Genomic DNA, 18570 nt, shown 5'->3' on the forward strand with positions numbered 1-18570 from the left:
AATGACCAGGGTCGAAGAAGCCAAAGAAAGAATGTTGAACACAAGCATTCCTAACCATCGAGGCTAGGATTTGAAGCCACTTTCCCAACTATCTTTAACAGCAGGCAAGTGAATGTCTCCCATAACCCCAAAGCCCAAAGCAGTGCTGAGGATTTACCTGTGAGCTTTGAGTATCCGCTGGGCAATGGTGTCACCAATCTTGTTGAAGACAACTTTGTCATCAGCACAACTGATAAAGAACTGGTTCTAGAGAAAACAAATGTGACCATCACTGAAGTTGCTCAGTTCCTTAATAATAGGGGAAAGGATAGGGAGATGAGCGGGGCAGAGAGGAAGGTAAAAAGCAAGAAAGAGAGGAGAGAGAAGGCAAGAGAAAAGAAAGGGGAGACAGAGAGGAAGGAAGAAGGGCATGGCCAATAGCAAGGCTCGCTATAGAAATGATGATTCTTTCATTTAGCAGTAATGCTATGGGTCAGAACATGGGGTTGAGAGTTAGAAGACTTAGCCACTTAATTTGTCCTGTTGTCCTGGCCAGAACATTTCCCTTCTCTGTATCTATTTCCCTCCTCTGTTGCATGAGGGGGTTGGATTAGGTGATTGTTAAGGTCCTTTCTAGCTCTAACATTTTTTGAGTTCATGAATAAATGTTCCTTCAGATGATCTATATCACTTTGTAGGATGACTAAGTGGTACCATAGAACAGAGTGCGAGACCTGAAGTCAGGATTCATCTTCCTGAGTTCAAATCTGGCCTCAGACACTTCAGCTATGTGATCCTGGGCAAGTCACTTCACTCTGTTTCCCTCAGTTTCCTCATCTGTAAAATGATTTGGAGAAGGAAATGGCAAACCACTCCAATATCTCTGCCAAGAAAACTCTAAATGGGATCACAGAAAGTCAGACATGACTGAAAAATATTTATACACTTTGCAAATATAGTGCTGTACTTGGCGTCAGGAATACCTGGGTTGGAATCCTTACTTGGACATTTCCTAGTGTAAAAAATAGACTCGAACTCTGGACTTCAATCCCCACAAGCCCTTGCTCCACTTCCCCAGAATGCCTTGTAATCTCACCTGGGCCGAGATCGAGAAAGGATTTAACTTGATTGCAAAGGTTTTTGGGTCTCTTTTTTTGGACTCCCGTTTTGGGGCAGAGGCGTCTCTTCCATGATGTGAGGTTATCTTGTCTAGACCTCTGGCCTAGGCACATGTTTCTTATCCTGTATTTTCTTTAATCCTTAATCTCTAATAAACCTCTAAAAATTATAATACTCCTTGCAGAGAGAAACTAATTTCAGATGCCTCAGTCTCCCCTAAATTTTCACTACAACACTAGCTATGTGACCCTGAGCAAGTCATTTAATCTCTCTGAGCCTCAGTTCCTTTATATGTACAATGGGGATAATAGCTAGTTGTCATCAGGCCCAAATGGAACAAAGTATGTAAAGCTCTCTGCAAAATTATAGTGCTATGAAATGTCAGTTGTTGTGATGATGATGATGATGATGATGATGATGATGATAATGATGCAACGAGTGCTAAGTGACTTGCCCAGGGTCATACAGCTGGTAAGTGTTTAAGGTCAGATTTGAATTCAGATCTTGATTTCAGTCCCAGTGCTCTAATCATTGTGCCACTTAATTGCCCCTATTATTATGAGTTATTATTAGATACAGCAAGGGGTTGTCCCTGTGGCTTCATGAGCATAGAGAACTCTCAGAAGAGGGCTCTTCCTTATTGATGCAGATCAGCACTTTCTCTCCAATTCTTAGCCATTCATTATTAAACTCCTATTGTATACCAGGTACTGAGCTAAGCATTAGGACTAGAAAAAATGGCAAAAACAGATCCTTTCTTCCTGTGGCATTATCCTAAAGGATGAGACAAGCAATCTCCAAAATCAGAAGGTGGATATGAGATAGCGGAGTTGTTCAGAGCTGGAGAAATTAGGTGACTTGCCTGACATCCCACAACCGGTGTGTGTTAGAGGTAGGACTTGAATTCAGCTCTTTACAGCTCTCAGGTCAGCTTCATGTCTGTGCCACACTACCTTTAGTAGTATTAAGAAACTTTTGTAGTTTCTGAATAAAAGTAATTTGAAGGGGTAGTTAGGTGGCTCAGTGGATTGAGAGCCAAGTTCAGAGATGGGAGGTCCTAGATTCAAATCTGGTCTCAGATACTTCCAAGTTATGTGACCCTGGACAAGTCACTTAACCCCCATTACCTACCCCTTACCACCCTTTTGCCTTGATTCTACAATGGAAGATAAGGCTTTAAAAAAAAAGTAATTTGAGACAACTTAGCAAAGTAAATGATGAAAATATTATTTCACACTGGCAGTTCTTTAGAAGGTAATTTAAATTAAATTACATTTGATCAGATTCATTATTGGATTAATTAAGTTTGGCCAGATTAAAGAATTAAAAACACTATAGCACAGAATATTATATTAGAGTCTAGGTTCTCACTCCCTTAAATGGGTAGACTTTTATTACTTTTTTTCTGTTTTTTGAGGCAGTGAGGTGATGTATCAGATAGAGCACTGGACATGAAGTCAAGCAGACTAGATGTAAAATATGGCATTTGACACTTACTTTGCTGTGTGACCCTAGGGAAGTCCCTTAACTCTTTTTGCCTCAGTTTCCTCATCTGTAAAATGAGCTGGAGAAGGAGATGTCAAACCAATCCAATAGCTCTTCCAAAGAAACCTCGCATGGAGTCACGAAGAGTTTGACATGACCAAACAACAAAATCTTTTTTTCTCTGGGATTCTTTCATTTAAAATATTTTAACTCCCCCCGCCCCATAAGCCAGCACTCAGAACATAAACATATTGGGCAAAATAAATGTATTGAGACAGAAAACCCTATAGAGAGCAGGCATCAGAGTCAGGAAACCATGCATTCAAGTCTCACCTCGGATACATATTGAGTGTAAGACTCTGGGAAAGTCTTCCTTCTATTCCTTCTAAGCAACTCACTATAACTTTAAGAAGCAAAATAGTTGCAGATCTTCAGTGGGGAGAGCTCCTCATAGGAAGTTATCTGGAGAGAGAGCTATGCTGGAGGCAGCTCAAACTGGGCTCCGGAGAGCCGAGCAGCTACACAGGCAAATGGAAGCTTCCAAAGCTTCTATTTCAGAAACGTAACTCTGCTTGGTCTCCCCCACTTACCCTCAAGTCCCCCATGTCCTTAACCCTTGTTATTAAGTTACTTCATTTCATGTCTGACTCTTTGTGAGTCCATTTGGGATGACTCTAGAGTGGTTTGCCATTTCCTTCTCTACCTCATTTTAAAGATGAGGAAACTGAGGCAAATAGGGTTAAATGACTCACTCTGGGTCAAACAATTAAGATACTAGAGTGGTTTGCCATTTCCTTCTCCATTTCATTTTATAGATGAGGAAACTGAGGCAAACGGAGTTAAATGACTTGCCCAGGGCCACGTAGCTAAGATCCTGGAGTCTCTTGACATTTCCTTCTCCAGCTAGTATTAGAAAGGAAGCAAAAACGTAAGCCATTCATCTACTTCCCAGGCAGTATGTCCTTTTAAGGAGAACGGCTGGAGACACTGCCCTTAGCCCAAGGCACTGACATTCCAATAGTAGGATTTCAGAAAGCAGGGATGGGGTGACATTTGGGAGACACGGAGCCCTTCCCCAACTCTCTTGCCATCAGACCACACCAGTGGTTGGCCACCGACAGAGAAGCCACTGTCATGAGAAAGAATTCTCCCGGGGAAAGCAGATTCTCACCATTTCTCATGCCGGGGACTTACTTCTATGTATATGTAGTGTTTGCTGTTCTCTATCACATGAACATACGCAGCATGGATGGATTCTTCATGGTATTTTATGCCAGCAGACCAATCTGCAGCAGAACGGAGTAACTATGGGAGAAAATGAAGAAAGATTAAACCTTAAATAATCGCCAAATGGTTGTGACTTTAATCATAAAAGTAACAACATTTATCTCGTGCTTACTATGCACCAGGCATGTCACAATTATTATCTCATGTGACCCTCACAACAATCCTGGGATGGAGTTACATGATTCTCCCCATTTTACAGAAGATATTTGCATCATTAATTGAAAAATATTTGCCATCTTATGAGCTTAAGAAGAGTGGAAAAGATAGGTAAGTCCAAGCCCACCTGGGTTGGAACTCAGCCTCTGGTACCTCTTAGTTGTGTGGTCATGGGAAAATTATTGACCTCTCAGACTCAGTTTTCTCATCTGTAAAATGGGGATAATAATCCTTGTCTTGCAGACAATGCTCAGAAGAGATACTCTCTCCTCCAAACTGTGCTGTCTCTCAGGACATGCCACAGAGAGGAACCCCTCTCTGTATACCTGTACATATTCCCTGGGGTATTTTCTTCCAATGAACCATTAGGAAGAGGTGGCCTTTGGGGCAGCTAGGTGGCACAATGGATAGAACGCCAGGTCTGAAGTCAAGAGGACATGGGTTCAAATCTGACCTCAGATACTTCTTAGCTGAGTGACCTTGGATAAATCATTTAACCCCCATTGCTTGACTCTTGTTGCTCTTTTTTCTTGGAATTAATAATAAGATTGAAAGCAAGGAATTAAAAAAAGAAATAAAGAAATGAACTTTTGTGGTTTGGATTTCTTTGTCACAAATTCCATTCTCCAAATGTCACTGATACTTTGAAGCAAATTCAAGTCTTACCTCCTCTGAGAGGATTTCCCAGACATTTGTAGCACATAATTCAACTGGGAAAGGTACTGGAGTTGTTTGCCATTTTCTTCTTCAGCTCATTTTCCAGATGAGGAAATTGAGGCAAAGAGGGTCAAGTGACTTAGCCAGGGTCATGCCGTTAAGATACTAGAAAGGTTTACCATTTCCTTCTCCAGCTCATTTTTCAGATGAGGACACTGAGGTGAATAGGGTTAAATGACTTAGCCAGGGTGAAAGCTATAGTCATCTCTTCTGTATGTTCTGGGTGAAGACAAGCACATACACCATGGCAGTCTATGGTCATTAATCAATATTAGTATAATTTCTAGAAATCTCAAATGAAAAGCCTGTAATCCAATTTATTGCACCAAAATAAAAATTAGATGGCTCAGACAAATGTGTGTACTACTTCGGTGAAATATTTTCAACACTACAAATGCCTATTTTTTCCAGCTTCTCTTCTCGTTTTCCTTTTTTTCTCTGCACATATTCCATTTCTGGATTAAACCGAAGTAATGGTGCCAAGACCGAAATTGATCATAACTCATGCAGAAATGTGCATAGATCATATTGCCCCAAATATAGCTGGAGCCAAGTCTAGCCTCCACTTTTCAAACCTCAGCATTACAAAATTACAGAATGTATATGAAAAATGCAGGAGCGGTTCTCTAAAAATATGTTTCTTCTCAAAATTACCACTGGAACCCATCATTTTTCCTCCTGCTGTGGCCCCCTTTTAAGCACAAACAAAACCTCGAGGCAAGCACAACTCCCAATCTTCTTCTCATATTGTTTCCAAATGGAACTCATAGGTTGCATAATAGGAGTCTATCTTTGGAGGAAGACATTCCTAAGGATGTTCCCTTGATCTGAAGACTTCATTGATCCTTTCCATTAATGCAGTCTCGTATCCCTCTACCTTCCTCTACTCAATCAACAACCATCAGATACCACTACATCAAGTTGATGACTTTTCAGAAGTAGGGTGGCAAATAGGTGGCTTCTTTTCTCTGCTTTTTAATACTGAACTTATTGCAAAGCAAAGCAAGCAAGGAGCATCCCAATGGCATCCATGGGAGGCATCATGGCATTCAACTTGGGGGTCAGGAAGCCCTGTTTTGAATCTAGTCTCAGACACTTAGTAGTTGTGTAATCCTAGGTAATACCATAGATATTGGAGTTCTTCATCTGTAGAATGGGGATAATAAAGCTATCTGGTCCATAGGACTTCTGTGACACTCGTGCTGTATGTATTCTAGCGATCATTCTTAGAACTATAATTCTTGCCCTAAAAGTCTCTCTCCAATATATTCTGTAACCTAAAAAGTTTTCTGGGCTTAAAGCTCTTGAAAGAACTTGGAGGTGGTTATGGCATATGTACGGGAAGACAGACAAGCTTTGGAACCAGATGGCTCTTTCATCAGTAAAATACCTAGAGATGGCCATTATCATTATCATCACAAATATTATGTATTAAAGTTATGCTAGTTCTATTTTTATAATGAATATTGTTGTTTTATCATTACATAAGTATATATAATAATTAATATTATCTAATAGGAAATGTTATCATTAATATACATTACACATGATAAATATTATTCAATAATAAATAATGTCACTATCATTAATATTATATATCAACAATGATTAATGATTCCTATTTTATTATATAATTAACAATAATATTAACAACACATAACAATGAACATTGATATAATTTCCCTAATATTGTATAATTATATATAATAATGAATATTGATATCTATGCTAAATATCATCATTACTATTATACAAATATGGATAATTAATTATGTAATTATCTAATAAGAAATATCATTATTCACTATATTATTATACTTTATAATGGATATGATTATCTAATAATAAATAATTTTGTTATGATTGATATACACATACATAATTAAATAATTAAATATTTATATTTAATAAAGGTTGATTTTGTTAATATAATTACATAATCACATGAAATGATGAATATTTAAGAGACATCATTAATATCATATAATTATACTTAATGTAGATTATATCTAATAATATCATTATATTTAATACTGATATATTTATACATAATAAAATAATTTAATAATACATAGTAATGATGTAATTAATATTATGTACTTATATATAATAAATTTATTTAATATTATTTAACTCAATATTAATTCATCTAATATTGATTATTGTGAAGATCAGATTTAGCTCTCCCCTGATTGTAACAATGAAGGTACTTAGCTCTTCCTTTATTGGGAAGATTAAATTGTAATCCACAATCTATTTTCAGATTGTAATCTACAAAAAGGTGATAACTCAGTATTTAAGTAGATCTACCCATTTTAACTACAAAAAGGTGTTAAGTAACTACAAAAGGTGAACTAACCAAAAAAGGTGTTAAGTAACCCAAAAGATATAATCTAAGCAAAGAAGGTGTGAACTAAAGAGTGGGCAGTCCTGGAGAAAAGTGTCTGCTGTGATTGGTAGATGTGAAATTTAGGGGAGGTGAAACAAGAGAAAAAGATCTTTAAAAAGACGATCAGAGGCCAGAAGAAGATATTTGATTAGAGATTCAATTTGGATGGAGGATTCTCTGATTTGGAGTTGGACTGGATTAACTAGATTCCTGGAGGAACTCATGAAGGAGACCTCAGACTGCTTTTCCATTTTAGAGGGTCACTGTTGGTGAGTGAAAGGCTGACTTAGTGACCCTGCCCTTTGTCTTGAGACTTTTTTCCCCTGGCTGGGTGATATCAGAAGAAAATCTCTCTCTCTCTCTCTCTCTCTCTCTCTCTCTCTCTCTCTCTCTCTCTCTCTCTCTCTCTCTCTCTCTCTCTCTCTCTCTCTCTCTCTCTCTCTCTCTCTCTCTCCCCCCCCTTAATACTTTATTAATTAATTAAATTACTTTAGTGATTCATTTTAGGATTTAGAAATTAAATCCCTGGCAACCACCTATTTAAAATATTCAGAGTCCAACCACAATTAAATTTAACATTATTTAATAATAATATTATTATATAAATGTTATTGTTAGAGAGAGGACTTATATAGGATCTTTAGATGTGCCAAGTGCTTAAAAACATTAATCTCATTTTCTTCTCATGGCTACCCTAAAAGGTAGATACTACTATAATCCCAATTTTACTGATAAGGAAACTTATCAGTTTCCAGGCAGAGTAGCTAGGTGGCTTATCCCAAATCACATAGCTAATAAATGTCCAATACACAAAGCTTTCTTTTCAGTCCTGAGTGATAATATTCCTCTCCATGCATTCTATATTCTCACCAAATTGGCCCAGGATTCATTGTCCCTAAAAATATTTTCCATTCTCCCACCTCCTTGTCTTTGCTCATGAGGTTCCCCATTCTTGGAATGTTTCCCTTCTCTATCTTTGCTTGCAAATTCCTATGCGCTACAGCTTCCAATGGTTCCATGAAGCTTTGTCCCTCAAATTTTCCTTTGTTTTCCAATTCTTTAATATAGGTAATTATAACATATAACATCACACAATAACTGTATTTGTTCTTTTCTGCCTACTAGAATGGAAGCTCCATGATGGCAGGGACCTCGTGGAACATAAACTTTTCTATCTTCTGTATGCCGAGCATAGTAGCCTACACACAGTAGACACCAATTAATAGTATTGCTGGTTGAATGAACTGAAAAATGAATGAATAAACATTGTTCCATTAGTGTCTTAACAGTCATCTCCATTGGACTCTGGGATTTAGATTGTGGTAGTGGCATGATGGTAAATGTTTAATAACCAGAGCTCTGAAGGCACATTAAGTGTTGGAATGGTTAGAATGGGGTTGACAAATACAGAAATTAGCTCTTAAGTCATGAGGCTGTTAGCTTTATTATAGCAAGGTAAAGACAGTGAGAGAGGAAAATGTAGGAAGGAGGTAAAGCCATAGTGTGTCTCAGAACCTCAGTCTCAGAGAAAAAAAAAACCCAACAAACCCCTAGCTTCCTGCAGGGTCTCACCTTATAAGCCATTCCCTACTACATCACCCCCTCAGGAACCAATCACAGCTCCTCAATTAGCCTGGCACCACCCTGGGGGGCAGCACCTATGGGATCAATTCCCTGGTTGCTGATTGACCCAAATTCAGAACAAATGGAAGAGAAGTCCAAATCTCTAATTGATCAAATCAAAACACAAATTCCCTTCTCGCAGTGTAAGCTGAATTATTAACATTTTCTCTAGACTTTCTTATGTCTAGAAAATCAACACAATAATAAATCAAGCCTTGGTTTGAAATGTTTTCCAATTTCCAAGGTGTAAATGCTCATGTGGAAAATTTAACAATAAGCTCTAGTGGAAGTTTGAGCTGGCTCTGGTACCCACCGGCTATAAGGAACTTTAGAGGTCTTCTCATCTAGTCCAACAGCCTCATTTGACATGTGAGGAAACTGAGGCTCTGATATTCAAAGGATAATTCCATGGGGACGATAATCACAGCACCAATCTTTTAAAGCACACCAGATACTCTCTCCCTGCCTTGAGGTCTCAGATAATAGTACTAAATACCAGTGGGCCAGACCAGATCATTAGAGATTCAACCACAGATTTCCTTCCAAGCTGACATTGTGCTATTAATTACTACTTCTTGGGTCAGGTCATTCAACTAGTTTGGAATCCACCAAAGTGTGCTGTTATCTAGCTCATCTCCTCATTTTGTCCTTGCGCGTAGCATGTGCGTATATATCTCTCAGGGGGAAGACACCAACAGCCCCCAAATAAGGAGTTTTTGTGAAGGTCAGAAGAGATTCAAATCTTAGGCTTTTAAGTGCTATAAAATATTAGTTATTATGATGGTAATCATTATTAAATATCAAAGCCAGCTTACAAATATGGATCCTCAGACTTCAAATCAAGGGCTTGCTTCCTCAAGCTGGGCTGACTTGAAATTGTAAAACTTATCAGAATTGTAACTTTCATCACTTGGTACTATATCAAGGCAGTTCTTATATTGCTGGGTGATATAGTTTATTCCTCTAAAAAAAACCACCACACCTTGCATTTTTTTATTCTCTGCACCTCAGCAATTTCGGAGTACTCTCCTCTGTCTCTTTCTGGCTGCCTTCCCTCTGGATTCTTCTGGCAGATTTTGGTTCATGTGCCTACGGCTAAAGGAAAGAACCCAACCTTATTTGTGAAGGGTCTGCAGAAGCTGCCAGAGCAACGTGCCAAGTCTATAAAGCCATTTTCAAGAAGCAGAAATCAATTTTGGGGGAGCTAGCCTATGCCTAAATCTTTGACTCTCTCTCTCCCCCCGCCTTTCCCTCTCCCTCTCCATCTCTCCCTCCTTTTTTCCTGCCTTCCTTCTCTACCCCCCCCCCTTTTGTCATTTCACTAATAATGCCAGAGGGCACTGTGGTTATATCAGGGCTGCAGATGCAGAGGAGGAATGTATGCTTACATTTAATTATAGAGATTCTCCTTGAGAACAATTCTCTAAGGGGAAAAAATGATGTGTGTGTGTGTGTGTGTGTCTGTGTGTATGTGTGTGTTGGAGAGGGGAGGAAGGAAGGAGAACTAAGATGGACTGGGCAGGGAAGAGTTTGTGCCACTTCAGCTTTGGTAGCACTGATGACTCAGGACATTGCAGTCATTCACTCTCAGAAGCAGGCAGTTAGGCTGGAGGCCTGAGTGCAACTGAGGGTAGGCTAGAAATCCTGGGGTTTGTATAGCCTGGTAATATGGCCTGGGGCTGAAGGTGATGGCTGAGTCTGTCAATCAGTTATCCAGCTTTTATTAAATGCCTACTGTGGGTCAGGGATGGAGTTAAGTCCCAGGAGGACAAAGAAAATAAAAAATACAGTCCCTTCCCTCAAGGATCTCATACCAAAAAGGTGAGACAGCATTCAAACAACTACATATAAGCAAGATACAGTTTTCATATATATATATATATACATCACATATATGTTAAATAGATATTTATATACACACATTTAATATATACCTTTATATGTAATACAGCCACAAGTATATTTAATATATTCCCGTATCATGTAATATAAGTAGTATATTTTATGCAATGTGTATATAATATATAATATCCTAAGTCACTCAGCTCTGTTTGCCTCAGTTCTCTCATCTATAAAATGAGCCAGAGAAGGAAATGGCAAACAACTCCAGGATCTCTGACAAGAAAACCCCAAAAGGGGTCATAAAGAATTGAACATGTCTGAAAACAAGTGAATGACCAGAACAACATAATTATATACATAATATATTATACATAATTTATTATACTATCTATGTAAGATGCATGTACATTTAATATATTCATAGATATAAATATATGGGTACGTGTTTATACATATATAGACAGAGAGGTTACATATACATACACAATTGAGTGTGTGTGTCTGTCTGTCTGTCTCAGGGGGAAGACAAAGCTTGGTAGATAATTATCCAAAAAGAAGAAGAATTATTTTTGGCATGGGCACAGAGCTACCTTAGCCAGAGAAAAAGGAGCATAAGAATCCACTGAGGAGCATGGCGGTTGGGAATTCATTCCTCGGAATGCAACCCCATCCTATTCTGTGATTCTAACACTGTTGAAGAGAATTCCTAATAAGAAAGTGCTGTGTTGGAATGATAGTAGTAATAAATCCAAAAGTTACTGGACCATTAGGTCACTCAAATGATGTAGACACTGAAAGTCTAGAATTTAGGCAAAGCATTCGACCAAGCCTCCCATGCTACCCTCAAGGACAAAATGGAAAGACACTGTTTTGTGGATTCTAAACTAGCTGATTGACCTGACCCAAGTAATTCGTAGGACAGTGTCAGCTTGGAAGGAAGTTTATGTTTGAAGCTCCAATGACTTGGTTTTCTGACCCAGTGGTGTTTAGAACTAGTATTCGTGACCTCAAAGCAGAGAGAGGATCTAGTGGGCTTATAAAATGTGCCGATGACCCTAAGCTGAGGTAGGAAAGAAGAGTAGCTCTACTACCAAATGACAACAGTAGGATCTAAAGCAATCTTCATAGGGTAGGCAGATAGAACTTAACAGGGATAAATGGAATCTAATTAAGTTGTAATTAAATAGAGATAAATGTGAAATCTTATATTTTGGACTAAGAAGTCAATTGCACAAGTGCAGGATTGAGGAGACATGCTTACACAATGATATGTGTGAAAAAATGTCAGAGTTTCAGTGACCTGCATGTTTGATATGCATCAGTGGTAGGATAGGATGGTAAAAAAAAAAGGATAAGAGCATGTTAATAGAGAAATAGTGAGTATCCACACTGAGGAAATGAGGGAGGGAGGTGATAGTTACTCTGGACAATTCTCTGTTCACCCTACATCTGGAATATTGTGCTTAGTTGGGATATCATAGTTTATGAAGGACATCAACAAATTAAGGCATGTCCAGAGAAAGATAATCAGAATGGTGAAGCTACTAGAGGCAATGCTACCTCAACCAAAGGGTCTCAGATGCTTCCTAGCTGTGTGATCTTGGGAAAGTCACTTAACCCTATTGCCTTCAGATGTGGGTTTAAAGAAAAGAAAGAACTAGGGATGTTTAGGGGGGAAGAAGGGGGGAAGAGAGGGGGGGAAGTGAAAGGAGCACAGACTTCAAGCTTGAATGGGAATTTGGAGGTCCCACAGGGAGTATATGGCAGAATTAAGGTCTGAACTCAGATTCTCTGGCTCTAAACCCCGCAGTCTCCCAACTACTGTGTACTATTCCCAATGCATTTCTCTAAGAGCTACCATTCCCTTTTAAAATGATAATAATAATAGCTCACATTTATATAGCGCTTTAAGGTTTATGAAGTGCTTTACACACATTATCTCATTTGGTTTGAAAAATGAGTCTCCCTTCTACTGCATCCCCTTGGAAGAAACTAATTTGAACAAGCAGATCCCATTAGGCTTTCGGCTATACCTTTTATTGTGACATGATTTATAATTCACTTGTAACTTATGATTCCTGTATTGCCTTCAGCGTTGTTTCATCAAAAATTCTTGGCTTCTGAACATGACACAGAGATGATCAAATTTCATTATCTCAAGCTATAGCCCCCTAAAGGTACTCTTATAGAATTCAGGACCAAATTTACTGCAGACAATCTTATGCTGATAACATTTTAGGATCCATATATGTGATTATAATGTGGTATGGTAGAAAAGATTGCTTTTCTGGGCAGAAGGAGCCTTGGGTTCAAAACCCAGCTGTAACATTTCCTAGTTGTGTCCCACCAGGCAAGTCCCTTAAAGCCCTCTTTGATCCTCAGTGGGAATGATGATAACCTTTTCCTTACCAGATTGTTGGGAGAGTCCAGTGAGATGACATGTAAAAGCCAGCTACTCATTAATAATCGGTCCCTAAAACAACCAGGTGGGTGCTACTTCTGGGTTTCTCATCTCCTTACAGGGCACACAGCAATGATGTTTAGCAAAGACTAAGCTGTCCAACATGTTCTGAGACTTGGCTTTTTTCAGACAAAAGAGCCAAGCTATATATAGGCAATGAACCCCAGTCTGAAGTGGTGGTGGGGTACAACTCAGAAAGGCCCACATCTAGACTAAAACATTAGAAACATCAATGATCAAAATAAGGTCTTCCCAAATTAGACAGTATGGTAAGGTAGAATGAGCAATGGCTTTGGGATCAAAGAACTTGGATTCAAATCCCACCTCTGATAGTTGGGTCTCAATTACCCCATCTATAAAATGAGGATTTGGATTTGGTGACTTCTAGGGTTTCTTCCAGCTCCAAATCTGTGATCCTTTGATTTTGGTGGGAGGAGAAAAATCTCTCTTTTGTCCCCTACTCAGTATCTAGTGCTCTATTATGGACATTCATTATCATTATTGTTCATTTGTTCAGTCATGTCTGACTCTTTGTGATACCATCAACCACAGTATGCATTCTTCACTAGCTCTCAAAGTCTGTCCAAGCTCACATTCACTGTTTCCATCTCGTCCTCTGCCATCCCCTTCTTTTCCCTTCAGTCTTTTACCAACATTAGGGTCTTTTCCAACAAGTCCTGAATAGTCTCTAGTAGTGAAAGTGAACCCCAGATTGCAAGGTCTCTGGGAAGCCATGGTCTGGCCAGAATTGGTCACGTAGCCTAGGCATCACATGAGGCCCCCAAAACCCCTCCCGTACTTGGCAACAATTAGAGGTCCTTGTTCTACCCACTGAAGCCAAACATTTCCCTGAGAATCTGGACTAGATGGTTATACATTGACATATTGAATTATTACCCTATAGAAAACTGTCTAGGTTTCAGTGAGGTAAACTAAGTCGTACTAAGATTGTAAATCATTACTAACCATCATCCCTGCAAAAGGCTTACCTAATCCCTTAGCCTATGTCAATTTCTCTATAAAATACTAGCTGTGATCAATAAACCTTGCCTCTGATTTCTACCAGCTTCACTGGTCCTCCTGACATGTGTCATCCTTCTCCCCAGATCTCCTTCTCCTCATCCCTTCGGGACCCCCGAATGTTTGTTAGGACCCCTTAGGACCCACTGATAGTCCTGTCTTCTCATTACATAGCCAAAGTACTTAAGTTTCAGCTTTAGTATTTGTCCTTCCAATGAATAGTGCCCCCAAAATTTGAGTTTAAGCTAAGACTTTGGGGACACCCTGTATTAAGTACTCAATGCCTATAAGCTCAATTCAGATTCAGTCTCCCTTCTGTACTTCTCATGGATTCTCCCAGTTGCTTGTGCTCTTTAACCTCAAATCAAGTTGTATGACACATATTTATGAGGATGTTGTATCTCCTAACAGAATATAAACTCCTTGAGGACAGGGACTATTTTTGAATGTTTAACTTTGCATTGCCAGAGCCTAGCATGATGTCTTGCTTATAGCAGGAGCTTAAAAGGTGGTTGTTGAATTGAAATAAATTGGATGAGATTAGCCTCAGACCACCCAAAGTGCCAATGGTCCAGACAGAACCAGAGCTCACATCTCCAAGGTAGTACAACTCTTCAGTCTTCTTCCTTCCATACAAAACAAATTCTACTTCATTGAGAAGCAGCACACAAAAAGCATGATCCTTTCAAGAAGGCAATGTTATAGTCATAACTTAATTAATTCAAGAGATGTTCTCTAAGTCTTCAATAAGTCAAATATTAATATGAGCTCAGAGTTCTTCTTACCACAGATATTTTTGGGTTTCCTATAAAGTAGGTCCTGATTGTATCTTAAATTGTGTGCCATTTTCTTAACTAGGCAATAAGTGGTACAATAAGACGACAACCAAAACTACCAAAATGGATTTAACGAGTGAATGGATTTCTATAAATGACTAATTTAAATCAATTGTTCCTCACTAATGTTAACTACCATTGCTCAAATCTACAATGACTCCCAACCTGGTAATTATATATGCCTCTTTCCTTCCATGCAGTATAAAATACTTTACTTCCAATGCTTGATTTATTATTTCCTGTCTTTATCTTCAATACACCTATTCATATTGTTGATGTCTAAAGAACGACCTCCTCAGATGGTACCTTGCTTTGCCCAGCACCCATCACATTAAGTAACTGATATTTTTTAATGATGATAATGGCAGTAACAATAAACTAAGCAAACTACATTTCTTCCTTTTTTAATAAATTCCAAAACAAAATAATATGAACTGAATTTATTGAAGATAAGATGATTATAAATTTAGAGCTGGAAGGGATCATAGAGGACCCCACCCTTTAATTTCACAGAGGAAAATGGAGTTCATTGACATTAAATGAGATACCTAGTGGCACATAATATATGACTGAGGCAGGATTTGAACTCTGTTCTTTCTGAAGTTGCCTTCAAAATGAGATTTTATTTTACCCAGTCACCTGTGAATAAAAAGGCAGGGCTGTTATCTGGTGTTTGAGTTCTCATTCTCACCTATTTATTAGCTGTTAAATCCTTATTTGGCATTTACATGAAAGGTTAAGATTTTACACAGGCTAGTCTTAGGGCAGATAGCTGGTGTAATGGATAGAGTGTGGGGTATGGAGTCAGGAAGACTCATCTTCCTGAGTTCAAATCTAGTTTCAGAAGCTGTGCGACTCTGGGAAAGTCATTTAACCTTCTTTGCCTCAGTTTCCTCATCTGGAAAATGAACTGGAGAAGAAAATGGCAAACTAATCCAGTATTTCTGCCAGGAAAACCCCTAATGAGGTCATGTAGAGTCAGATATGACTGAAATTGACTGAACAATATGGAGAAAAAACAAAAAAGCAGATCATTATTGCAGAACCGTTTCTGCTACAAATTAGTGGCCTACAGGAAGACCCATCAGCAGCCCGGGATTCTATTCTCTTTTCTATAAAATAAGGGGTTTCAGCTAGATAATCTCAAAGGGCCCTTCTAAACTGAAGGTCTTATGACTTCATTTTCTGGATGACTGCCTACTGCAACTATAATCGATTCATCACATCTAATAAAATTTCTAAAAAGAGGAAATGACAGCACATTAAAATAAGAAGTCTTTATTACCACTGACTAAAGAAGTGCTAACCTATTACAGTCATTAAAAATGGGATGGGAAATGATTCATTTTTACTAAGTTTTAAAGGGATTGGAAAGAAGTAATAGATATTGAAACAAATAAGGGTGATTTTTAACCACTAATATTTTATTGATGAGAATGAATGGTTGCCACACGCCTCTTTCTGGGAGAGAGATTGTAGATGTCTACCAGTATGGAACACTACACATGATGTCAGACTTGCAAGCTCTACCGGAGAGTTTTGCTTAACAGTTTTTCTTTATTGTGAAGGTAGGTATGTGTGTGTGCACATGTATGTGCATGTGCACGTGTGTATATGTGCTGTACAGAGGAGAAGAGATATAAAACTGTCAATGCAGTATTAAAGACAAAACAAAGTACCAAGAAGGTATTTTAAAGGAATAGAAAATGATGGCTTTCTTTACTTACCTGCACTGTGGCATGCACAGACTCAGGCACCTGGTATCGCAACTCCTGGGCTGTGGCTTGAGACTTGGGCAGCAGGAATGGATAAGAAAGGGATCGATATTTTGACTTCATAATCTGTAAAAATAAAATAAATAAAATGAAATAAAAACAGAATATTACTGTGATGGACCAGTGTGAAGATTGGATTTGGCTATCTCCTGATTGTACCAATGAAGATACTTAGCTCTTCCTTGACAGTAAAGATAAAATTGTAATCCCTGGTCTATTTTTAGATTTTAATCCCCAAAGTGTTAACTCGGTATTTAAAGTAGATCTACTCATTTTAACTACAAAAAAAGTGTTAACTAACTACAAAAGGTGTGAAAACCCATTTCATACATTGAGTGGGCAGTCCTGGAGAGGAGCGTCATCTGCTGTGATTGGCAGATGTAAAATTTAGGGGAGGTGACACAAGAGAAAAAAGTCTTTAAATAGAGGAAACAGAGACACACAGGATGAATCAGTAGATCATTCAGTCACTCGGAGATGGACTGAAAGAGAGCAATCACTTGGGCTTGGAGTGAAGAAGAGTCACTTGGAGGAGAGACTGGAAGAATCACTCAGAGTTGGACTGGAAGACAGACACTTGAGGAGAGACTGGAAGACAGACACTCAGACTGCTTTCCTTTTAGACAGTCACCTTGGTGAGTGAAAGGCTGACTTAGTTTCCTTGCTTTTTCTGGAGGTGTGAACCTCTGAGAAAGGCTCATCATCTTGAGACTCCTTTCCCCTGGCTGGGGTTTAGAATTTCTACCTGGCTCTGAGGAAGCAGAGCTCTCTCTCTCCCCCCTTTTATCTCTTCCTTAATATCTTCCCTCTGTTGTAAAAATAAACTACCACAAATTCCATTTACTTTAGTAATTCATTTTGGGATTTAGAAATTAAATCCCTGGAGACTACCAATTAAATATATTTCAGTCCAACAGCAATAAATTTAACACCAGAGAAAAATGTTGGGCATTTAAAAAATTTCCTCCAGATTTACTCATGGAATGTTTTCATTATTTCTAAAAGTTCCTGTTTACTTTTTAAAAAATGTGTTTACTCAGCTTTCCATGGCCCAAGAGAGTAGATGATGCTAAGCACCACATGATAAATCAAACTGAGAAATTCTGCAAATTACCAAGGAAAATAATTACTGTTCACTTGCAAAGAGGGCTGCTATGCCTTAAATTTCAATGATATCTTGATAATACATATTTAAACTTGTGTGTGTGCTACCTTTGAATCCTCTTTCACTGGGAATTCATTATTTAAAATTTTAATTTGTAACTTACATGCCCTAAATCAGATGGAGATGAACAATTTGCAAATCTATCCCTTCTATAATTTCTAAATAATAGACACCCAACTAAATATTTTATCTTTTTATTGAAGCCTAAAAGGAAAGGCTTTCCCCCCACATCCCAGATAGAGGAGGGAAATATTTTTAAAAATTAGTTTCTAACATTTTTTTAGTAACCTTTTCAACTTACCCTTTCTCAACCAATGTTATCTTCATTAAGCAGGTGGGTCTTGGTATCAGTAGACCCCAACCATTTATATTTGGTTTTAGAATGAATTCTGGGGTTACTGTTACAATGTGAGTCTGTCTGACTTTCTGTGTTTCAAGTAAATAAGAAAGACTTGATTTAGGAAGGAAAAAAAAACCATCCAATTCCCCATCAATCTCAGATGTTCTTGTTTACTCTGGATATATTCTTGTTTCCTCATCTGTTAAATTGAGGGGAGGGTGGACTAAATAGTTTCTGAGTTTCCTTTGGCTTCTAGATCCATAATTTTCTACCCTCAGGGAACCATGCTATCATATGAGCCAGAGCCATTTCCTTTGGAACTGGGGACAGAAATGAACAGAAGGCATTCTCTGGTGGATGAGTCTGGGCTCTTAAT

At 38.4% G+C, this 18570-nt stretch overlaps 1 protein-coding gene across 4 annotated transcripts in view; it reads right to left on the bottom strand.

Annotated features, from left to right (window-relative positions):
- The window catches only part of PLD1 (phospholipase D1), a 272434-nt gene that overhangs the window by 54201 nt on the left and 199663 nt on the right, over window positions 1-18570 (bottom strand). For all 4 annotated transcript variants that reach the window (XM_056807220.1, XM_056807222.1, XM_056807221.1 and 1 more), the window contains 3 exons: window positions 16642-16755; window positions 3778-3888; window positions 158-246 (listed from right to left, as the gene is read on the bottom strand). In XM_056807220.1, coding sequence (XP_056663198.1) covers window positions 158-246; window positions 3778-3888; window positions 16642-16755 — 314 coding nt within the window. The remainder of the gene's footprint in view (window positions 1-157; window positions 247-3777; window positions 3889-16641; window positions 16756-18570) is intronic.

This window comes from Monodelphis domestica, chromosome 8 (genome assembly GCF_027887165.1).
Source record: "Monodelphis domestica isolate mMonDom1 chromosome 8, mMonDom1.pri, whole genome shotgun sequence".
Classification (NCBI taxonomy): domain Eukaryota; kingdom Metazoa; phylum Chordata; class Mammalia; order Didelphimorphia; family Didelphidae; genus Monodelphis; species Monodelphis domestica.